General features: G+C 39.9%; 1 protein-coding gene across 1 annotated transcript in view; it reads right to left on the reverse strand.

Annotated features, from left to right (window-relative positions):
* Positions 1-5,103: 5,103 nt before the first annotated feature.
* LOC107574450 (gastrula zinc finger protein XlCGF57.1-like) overlaps positions 5,104-10,466 on the reverse strand; it is a 6,762-nt gene continuing 1,399 nt past the window's right edge. Inside the window, exon 2 of the mRNA XM_016260886.1 lies at positions 5,104-6,887. Coding sequence (XP_016116372.1) covers positions 5,410-6,887 — 1,478 coding nt within the window. The 3' untranslated portion in view covers positions 5,104-5,409. The remainder of the gene's footprint in view (positions 6,888-10,466) is intronic.

The raw sequence follows: 10,466 nt of genomic DNA on the forward strand, positions 1-10,466 counted from the left end.
GGGGTTCTGGTTCCTCGGGTTTTACTCTCCGGGGTTCTGGTTCCTCGGGTTTTACTCTCCGGGGTTCTGGTTCCTCGGGTTTTACTCTCCGGGGTTCTGGATCCTCGTGTTTTACTCTCCGGGGTTCTGGTTTAATCGTGTTCTCTTCACTCTCTTCTTTAACAAACACCATCTTCTCAGTTCAGATGAAACTCCTCCAGATATTCCTGCTTGCTTCAGAACTTAGTCACGACTGTCAGGATGAGAATAGGTATTTACTGACCCGACTCAAAAACTGTATTTTTCTATTCACAGAAGGTGCATTTCTAACCGTTTCAAGACAAAACAACAGAGAGGGTGAAAGCAGTCTTCTTCCTCTGAGGTTTAATGGTGGTTTGCTCCATATAAACACGTGTGTGTTAGCGCCCCCCGCTGGACTGGAGTGCGGACGGGCAAATGAAGCCTCGGATATTACTTTCCCTCGGACTGTTCTGGGAAAAGATTCAGAGCTTCGAGTGTGTCGAAAGCAGCCTCGTCTGCTGGTTAGTCACAAATAAAGCAGCCAAAAGCCTGTGAAAGAAGTCCACACATTTCAGAGATCAATATGACGTAACAGAAGAAAAACGTACACATCCCTGAACACAAAAAACAATAGAAACCATGCATCACAGAATTTGTAATGGTTTTACTGGTTATGAGATTTGTTCTGGTTTTAATGGAAACTGTAATGACGCCTATTGGTCTCTACTGGTAACTGGTTGCCTTCTATTGGTGCCTTGTTAAAACCACTAAATCCTAATGGATTAGGTCTACGTCCCAAAACACACTACAGGAATGGTTTTAATGGTTAAAAGCCCAGTGAAGCCGTGGTATATACGGCTCCGTTCCGCGTCGTACCTAACAATCCCCCTTAGCTGTTATAAATTCACTTTAAACCACGGCTTCACTGGGATTATTGCTTTTATAAACCAATATCGGTTATTCCATATACGTAGTAAGGTTTCACAAAATAAAACAGAGCAAATAAAGTGTAATGATATTAATAAAAACAGTATTCTTCCACCAAACAATGTAGCGCCTCAGAAACAGTTGTGGTTGCAACAAAGTGGTTGAAGAGCAACACACAAACGTAAACAAAGGTGTGTTACTTTGTAGCGTCATTTACAACAGCTTCGAACGCGGCTCAGCCAATCAGAATCAAGCTCCGGAACTCTCCGCTTTATAATATCATTTTTGGGATGGTTTTCTATTGCTTTTTTTTCAGTAGGGATATTAAATTGCAAATGCAATATCCAGTTATTTCATTTTCCTGAAATAATTTGTATTCTTCATATTACTTGTGTGCCTGGGTATTTAATAATGTAAATGGATAAGTATGAATGAAAACTTACTCATAAAGTAATGCTGCCTTCACATGCTATGGGAAATTTCCTCTTTGTGAAGTTGTGACTACGAGCTCGTCGCATTCAAGTGCTTTGTTGTTGGAAAAAGTCAAATGTAAACTAATATCCCATTGGTTGATAACCATAAGCGGAGCTAAATATGAACATCAGATGGTCAGATACAAAGAGATTAGACTTATTGACAGATAGCCTACATGATTTTTCTGATTTCTTCAAGCGGTCGTATTTACCATGTTCACTAATGGCTTTTGCATCGCATATAAATATGTCTTCCTTGTATGGTGACCATAATCCACATCAGATCTCACACAAAAGTTATTTCAAACCCTCGCTGCTGTCTCAAAATGAGTTTTGAGCAAAAAATATTTAATGCTGGTGTTATAGCTGGTAACTATATGAAATAATCCGTGGTGCTGATGCTCTCCTTTGTTCAAAACCACTCCTCAAGCCTAAGCAGGCCCGCTTTGGCCCAAGGTTTTCGCCGGGCCAAAAACCCTGGCCATTGGCCCCAACGAGGCACGATCAAACCCTGGAAGAGACTGTGGAAACACGGCTATACTGTGAGGTGCCCAGGTCCTGTGGCTGAAACACAAGCCCCAAATCATGGCCAAAAACTCCACTCTGGTCTCATCCGTTCAAATGACATTGTTCTAGAAGTCTTATGGTTTGTTTAGATGCAACATTGCAAAGCTAAACTGTGCTGCTGTAGTTTTTTATAGAGAAGAGGCTTTCCATTTGGTAAGCCTTTCAGACATGCCATACTTTTCCCGTCTTTCTTCTGTTTGTACTGTCATGAACTTTATCATTTAACATGTTAACTGAGGCCTGTAGAGTCTTCTTGGGTTGCCTGCCATTTCTCTGAACATTACATGGTCTGATCTTGGGGTGAATTTGCTGGGACGTCCACTCCTGGGAGGATTGGTGTCTGTCTTGAATGTCTTCCACTTGTGAATAAACTTCCTCACTGTAGAGTGATGGACTTCAAACTTTTTTTGTTTGAAAATGGCCGTAGTACTCTTCCCAGATTGAACGATCCTTCAGAAATCATTCTGATATGTTCATTTATCACCAATGTTGTGCAACAGTTCAATTACAGTTATTTTAGATAGAACAGAATTTTAAATTAGTAAAAAGAAACCGCAACTGCACATTCTGAATGAGTGTGATTTGAACTGAATGACTTACACGTTGGCCTCTTATTCTGCAGATACAACCGGTGAGAATGACAACGGTGCAGGAGGGCCATGTCTCCATCTTGGACCTGCGCCTTAGATGTGGCCTGAAGGTCCTGGAAGTTTCGCTTGGAGACGACGTGGACCTTAAGGCATTTATAAAAGAAAACGGAAATGCGAAACGAAATTGCTCGACATATACGACAGTCGAGAAACACAAATAATGCAAAACACTTTAGCGGTTTCTTTAGAACTAGGGTTGCACAGCTTTGAACTTTAGGGCTGTCGCTAACGATTATTTTGGTAATCCAGTAATTGATTGATTTTTTAATGATTAATCAAGTAATCTGATCATTTTATATATTTTTTAGAACAGACCTAACTGAACAACAGTCTTTAACATTAGTTAAAGTGCATATATAATAGCAATGAGGCAATAGTTTAGTTTTAAATGGTTTTAAAATATCTTACAGTCTTATAAAACAGTAGAAGAAAAGGTGCCAAATTGTAGCAAAAGGGGAAATATTAATTTACAGTACTCATAACTTGTTATAACTAATTATTAATATTTAAATCAATCGGTGATCCATTCGTCCACCGAACGGATAGTACAGTAACGGATGTACCTCCTGGCCAAGAAGAATAATTTTCTCACTCTTCATACTAAACTGTGTTAAGAGCATGTACCGAAATCACACGTCAGGTGACCTTGATTCGTGAGCAGCGAACACAGAGACAATCAAGAGTTTATATGAACAAGTTTAATAAATGGGACTAGGTATAATACAGCAAAACTACGCATAAATGTAGCACAATGTCCTTGTGGGTCTTCCAGCAGGAGTTGGTCCACGGGTAATTCAAGCTGAGTTAGTTCATGAATAAAGTGCCAAAAAGGACCGAAGGCTGTGTCTGAAGGAGAATACTCTCTGAAGGAGGAGAGCATCTCTGAAGGAGAGGAATAAATAGGAACCAGAAGAACAGAAGCCCCACTTGGAGAGTTTGGAGGTCTTTATTGGTTTCCCAGTCACACCCATCTTTAATGGAATGGCCAATACAAGGCATGAATTTTGAGCGGGAGATTTTTTTGTTTGCATATTTATTGCTGGTCTGGATAATTGGTGCAGTTTAACCTAAAGTATAGTAGAAATAGTATGATGCGTTTCACGATCACATAGTTTACACCATTGCTTGAGAAATAAAGAGCAGATCATTTTGATACCATGAAAGACATATCTAGAAGATCTTAAAGCAGAGCTACATTCATACACCTGGATATAAGCATTTATAGCTTAACTTATACAAACAAAGAGTTGTAACTAGGCTAATATAATAGTGGGACATATACAACACATGCATATACTAGATACATTTATAACCACTTAATTATGGCCTAAAGATAATGTCTTTATGTGTGTGTTATGTGTATGTGAGCATGGGGGAGTTACAGAGTATATTGGAGATGCTTGTGTGATCCTTAAGCATACCTGCAAACTCACAAGAGGTCAAAAGGTGACATAGTTCGGAATATGACCCTTGTAGGGGGGTCTGGGATGTAATGTTATTTAATTTAACATGTAAATGAAAGCTTTCTGGTGCACTCTGACAACAAAATAAAGGAAAAAGACAACATATGCTTCAAGTAAAAAAAGCACATTTATACCTCACACTTTTCGGACAGTGCAACTCTGTCGTCATCGGTGTTCATACTTCTCTTTGTGAGCAGTGGAGTAATTTATTTTTGCAAATTTTAATGTTCGCATTACAGTGTGCATACTATCAACAAACTCCATCTGTTCACTGCAGAGGAAACACAGAAGCTGCATCTGAAGTGGCATTTGTTGCATTTACACAGACTGTTTAATGAAGCTGAGGTGCCATGAATGCATTTACACCACAATATTTCAAATGCATAAATAATTTTACAAGATTAATGTTTTAAATATTTTTGAACATACAAGTTAAAAATGTTCGGAAAAATGCAATACTTCGGATCTAGACGATTCACATCAATGACATTTTGATTCAAAACAGTGAATTTTGCCGAAAAGCGACTAGTTTGCAGGTATGCCTAAGGTTTGCTTTGTTTCTGCAAGTCTTTCTACAGTGACGGCCCATGAAAGGCTTCTATCTGATGGGAGTTATTACATGATTCCTTAGGTGAATCCTGTCTCATCATGTGGAACTCAAGGATTTTTTTATTTCTGAAACTTTTCCACACTGTTGGCAGGCGTAAGGCTTCTCTCTGGTGTGAATGCTCAAGTGGATTTCAAAGTGTCCTTTATTACTGAAAGTCTTTCCACACGTGTAAGGCTTCAACAGTGCGAAATTCCATGTGCCTGTAATAGCTTCCTTGATTGAATCCGTTTCCACACTGTTAGCAGCTGAAATTAATTCTAGTCCCTCTCTTTTGAGCCATTTTTCATGAGGGAGTGTTTTCAGTCTGTGAGCAACTACGACGATTCTCTCCAGTGTGAATTCACATGTGCCTATTAAGGATTTCTTTTTGAGTGAAACACTTTCCACACTGAGGGCAGGGGTTGTAAGGCTTCTCTCCGGTGTGAATGCTCAAGTGGATTTCAAAGTGTCCTTTATTACTGAAAGTCTTTCCACACGTGTAAGGCTTCAACAGTGCGAATTTCCATGTGCCTGTAATAGCTTCCTTGATTGAATCCGTTTCCACACTGTTAGCAGCTGAAATTAATTCTAGTCCCTCTCTTTTGAGCCATTTTTCATGAGGGAGTGTTTTCAGTCTGTGAGCAACTACGACGGTTCTCTCCAGTGTGAATTCACATGTGCCTATTAAGGATTTCTTTTTGAGTGAAACACTTTCCACACTGAGGGCAGGGGTAAGTGTTCTATTTAGTGTGAATTCTCATGTGGACTCTAAAGTTTCCATGTTGACTGAAACTCTTTCCACACTGTTTGCATGTGTAAGGCTTCTCTCCAGTGTGAACTCTCATGTGCCTGTCAATACTTTCTTTGCGAGTGAAACATTTTCCACACTGTTGGCAGGTGAAAGGGCTCTCTCCAGTGTGAATTACCATGTGGACTTTAAGGTTTCCATGATGAGCAAAACTCTTTCCACACTCAGGGCAGGTGTAATGCTTTACTCCAGTGTGAACAGTCATGTGCCAGTTAAGACTTCCTTTTTGAGTGAAACTCTTTCCACACTGTTGGCAGGTGTAGGGCTTCTCCCCAGAGTGAATTCTCATGTGGACGTTAAAGCTTCCTTTATGAGCGAAACTTTTTCCACATTGTTGGCAGGTGAAGGGACTCTCTCCATTGTGTATTGTCATGTGGGCTTTAAGGTTTACACGCTGAGCAAAACTCTTTCCACACTGTTGGCACGTGTAAGGGTTCTCTCCATTGTGGACTCTCATGTGGACTTTAAGGTTTCCAAGTTGAGCAAAACTCTCACCACACTGAAGGCATGTGTAAGGGTTCTCTTCAGTGTGGACTCTCATGTGGACCTTAAGGTTTACACGCTGAGCAAAACTCTCACCACACTGCTGACATGTGTAAGGCTTTTCTCCGGTGTGAATTCTCACGTGCTTATTAAGGCTTACTTTATGCTTGAAACTTTGTCCACACTGTTGGCAGATAAAGGGGCTCTCCCCAGTGTGAATTTTTATGTGGGCTTTAAGGTTTCCATGTTGATGGAAACTTTTTCCACATTGAGAGCATGTGTACGGCTTTTCTCCGGTGTGAATTCTCATGTGCCTTTTAAGGATTTCTTTTTGATTGAAACTTTTTCCACACTGTTGGCAGGTAAAAAAGCTCTCACCAGTGTGAATTTTCACGTGGGCTTTAAGATTTCCAAGTTGGCTGAAACTCTTTCCACACTGTTGGCATGTGTAAGGCCTCTCTCCAGTGTGAATTCTCATGTGCCTGTCAATACTTTCTTTACGAGTGAAACTTTTTGCACAGAGTTGGCAGGTGAAAGGGTTCTCTCCAGTGTGAATCCTCATGTGAACTTTAAGGTTTCCATGTTGAGTAAAACTTTTTCCACACCGTTGGCAGGTAAAAGGGTTCTCTCCAGTGTGAATCCTCATGTGAACTTTAAGGTTTCCATGTTTAGCAAAACATTTTCCACACTGTTGGCAGGTGATAGGCTTCTCTCCAGTGTGGACTTTAAGGTTTCCTTGTTGATTGAAACTCTTTCCAAACTGAAAGCAAGTGAAATAACTTCTTTGAGCTTTTTTTCGTGTGGAAGTCTTTTCAGTCTGCGAACGTCTGAAAGATTTTTCTCCAGTTCTGAAATCATGAAGATTCCCATATTGATCTTTCTCTTCAATTTCACTCAGTACTTCTTTCTCTTTCATTGCGATTAGGTCTAAAGTGAAAAAAACACAAACAAATAAAAGTTATCCCAAGTTTAATGGCACAATACAACAGACATCAAATCTTTAAGGTATGTAATACATCAAAACCAACAACATGTATGCTAGACCCTGTACCAGAAATGTCCAAACCTGCTCTGGAGGCCACTGTCCTACTTGCGCCAAAACACCTGCTGGAAGTTCCAACTCTGGCCCTCGAAACTCCCTTTCCTTCAGAGTTTAGCTCAAACCCTAATCAAACACACCTGTACATACTAATCAAAGTCTTCTGTATTATTTGAAAGTTAAAGGCAGGTGAGTTTTATCAAGGTTCTAGAAAAGGGGACCTTGAGGGTCAGAGTTGAGAAACGCTGCTCTTCACAATATTACTTACTTTCTTGAGGTCATGTCCCAAAAACCTTTAAGCTGGCAGTTAAACCCTGAATTACTGGTGTGTGTAAAATCTCTAGGCCCCACATGAAGCTGAATGTAGATATAAAAAAAATATTAATAATTAATTCCTATAACTTAAATTTCTGGCCACGGCTCATTGATTTGTTCTCTCCTTAAAGTAAAACTAAGCATCAAATTAGTACAATGTGGACATGCCTCAACTAAAATGAGGGAACAAATTAATAAGTAGTGTTATTAATATTGTAATATTGTTCAAATGTGGAAATTCGAGTGATCAAGCCGCAAAAAAGTACACAAAGCCGCATATGACTTAATTTAAATTTATGGGATTCTATCACCTCTGTCAATCGGCATGTATCCAAATGTTTACATGGGCAAGATGTAATATTTGCCTGATAACCAATTATTTATATTGTAAACAAAGCTTTGTACTTCAACAAAACATGCAAAAATGTGTTGCCATACCACAGCCGGGGATAGTTCTTAGTCCACAGACCAGCACAGCCCTACGCTCCATAGTAAAATCTGGGATCACTTTACTTTAAATGGTAATAGTGTTATTTACAAACATCAAAACTGTGTTTTAAAATACAAAAAAAGAAGCACCATTATAACCACACATTCAGCGGTCTCTGTGAAGGGATAAGAAACTATACAATCAACAATAACCAATGTTTTAGCAGTGTTTGCAATTAACATTATCACTCTTTAAAGTAAAATGATTCCAAACTATTGCATGCTCGCTTCATTTGATCAAATGTTCATAATTGCATCGATTCGTTTTACAATTCTACTAGCCTTTTTATTTAGACTAAAAAACGTGTACTGCGTCTGCTAAGACGCTTTGGGGAAAACTCCTTTTTCTCAGATGACTGAAGCCTTTCAATAACGCAGTGTAACTGCACGAGCCTATGGCGACAAAGCCTGCCTGAATGGGCGGGGCCATCTGGCTATATAATCGGGCATTTCGCCATAGGATCCTCAGGTTACTTCGACTGACGCGATGACTGAGTCGTGCAGCTTCATAGCATGGCAAAGTACGCAGTACTCGTTCCGTATCTCAGGGAGCCGAGGTTACGTTAATAACCGAGTACGTTCCCTATCGATACTTCACTCGTACTGCGTCTGCTAAGATGCTTTGAGGAACCAGTACAATCCCACCATGCTATGCTAGAGGAACGGCTAATACTTGAACTTGCATTAAGCACCCAAGGGGGGCCCAGAGGGACCAAGTATTTTGCAGGGAAGCCCCACAGGAGGCAGTAGGGCCAAACACAGAGAGGTCAGCACAGCCTTGTATAATCGTCCCAAGATAATTTAGTACAGCCTCAGAACTCAGTGAGGGCCGAGAGCACACATGAAAAAGGCAGGAGGCAGTAGGGCCAAACTCACAGAGGTCAGCCCAGCCTTGCATAATCATCCCAAGATAATTTAGTACAGCCTCGGAACTCAGTGAGGGCCAAGAGCGTACATGAAGAATGCAAACGCCAAGCACTGGTTTTGTCACATTTGCATATTCAGCAGATCTACACCTGAGTGAAACGTCAGATTCTTAGTTCAAACACACCTTGGTAAAAAGGTGCAACTGATACCTAATATATCAATTAATAAGACTAAGTTTGATACTTGCAAGTCTCGTCTGTCTGAAAATAGATTCCTGATGCAATCTTAAGGATTTCTACTCTGCCTCTTGCCCTGGGACATGCAGGGATTTTCTATGCTTTACATTCTTTTGGCCAATAAACCCAGTGATATCAGCGTTGGTTACCATGCAACCAGGGGCCTGTTCGGCTTCCTGGGGTGTTATGCATTTCGGGGGGAAGGGTTCATGGGTTCTCATATGGCTTGTTAACTGAGGGCGGTTACAGAGTATTTGTTAAATATAAAAACAAAATATATATTGTGTGGTTGATTGGTCCAGACGCTACATAGGGGTGAAACAGATCATAGTTTATCATTTACATGTGTTTCTAAGTCTCACCAAATTAAACATTCAAGCGTTTTAAACCATTCATGCGCATGAAGAATTCAGTTCGGTGCTCGCGTGCACACGCTCAAAGCGCACACATACAGAGCGGCATTTCAGGCAGAGCATAAACACAGAATTGATTCCTCTTTCGCTTGAACGGACACATACACGCAAAATTATCTCAAAATAACTATCTCTGCAAGTATTTTCATGTCTTAAATTAACATAAACAGTGGAGAAAGAAATCGCACGTGTATCATTATATTGGATCCGTGCATTCGATCTTAAAGGGGCAGCAGCCTATAAATACCTGCTGTTTAAGTGCCACCTGCTGTCAGAGAGTGACATTTGCGTCTCATTCAGCCCCTCTGCTGTTTTTGTTTCGTTCAGATTTTTTATGTAGCATCACAAAGCTAAAGTCGACAATTTTGTTTCGAATTTAACAATCTAAATAACATGTATGCAGCATCTTTGTTTGGATCGTGATTAAAATACACAGGCAAAACCTTGGTTTACTTGCATGGAGAAATTTATTTGATTTGAATTATTTATTTGATTTGGGATTTGTTTTAAAATTTCAAGTTAGTATATTGTTTGACATTTTCAATTTCACAAAGTAATGTGCAGCCTTTTGGTCTGAGAAATAACAAAAGGACACCTTTTTCAAATCTGTCTTAAATCTAATTTTGTTAAAAAAGAAATTGTGAGAAAATTGTATTGTGAAATCAGTATCATGAATCTTATCACATCGTGAGTTGAGTGAATCGTTACCATCCCTAAATGCTACTAGTTTTTGCTGTGGTATCGAAGTAGTAAATTGTTATTAAAATAATAGGTGTTACTTCAATAATAACGAACCATATTTTTTTTGCTCATCTGAAAAATGATCTGATCTGTGACTCAAAATGAAGCTTGTGAAGCTCAATCAAGATGCGTAACACGAGAATGAACCTCACTGGTTCTTGTGAAGCTCAATCGAGATGCGTAACACGAGAATGAACCTCACTGGTTCTTGTGAAGCTCAATCGAGATGCGTAACACGAGAATGAACCTCACTGGTTCTTGTGAAGCTCAATCGAGATGCGTAACACGAGAATGAACCTCACTGGTTCTTGTGAAGCTCAATCGAGATGCGTAACACGAGAATGAACCTCACTGGTTCTTGTGAAGCTCAATCGAGATGCGTAACACGAGAATGAACCTCACTGGT

Source organism: Sinocyclocheilus grahami, unplaced genomic scaffold (genome assembly GCF_001515645.1).
Source record: "Sinocyclocheilus grahami isolate Dianchi unplaced genomic scaffold, SAMN03320097.WGS_v1.1 scaffold2233.1, whole genome shotgun sequence".
Classification (NCBI taxonomy): domain Eukaryota; kingdom Metazoa; phylum Chordata; class Actinopteri; order Cypriniformes; family Cyprinidae; genus Sinocyclocheilus; species Sinocyclocheilus grahami.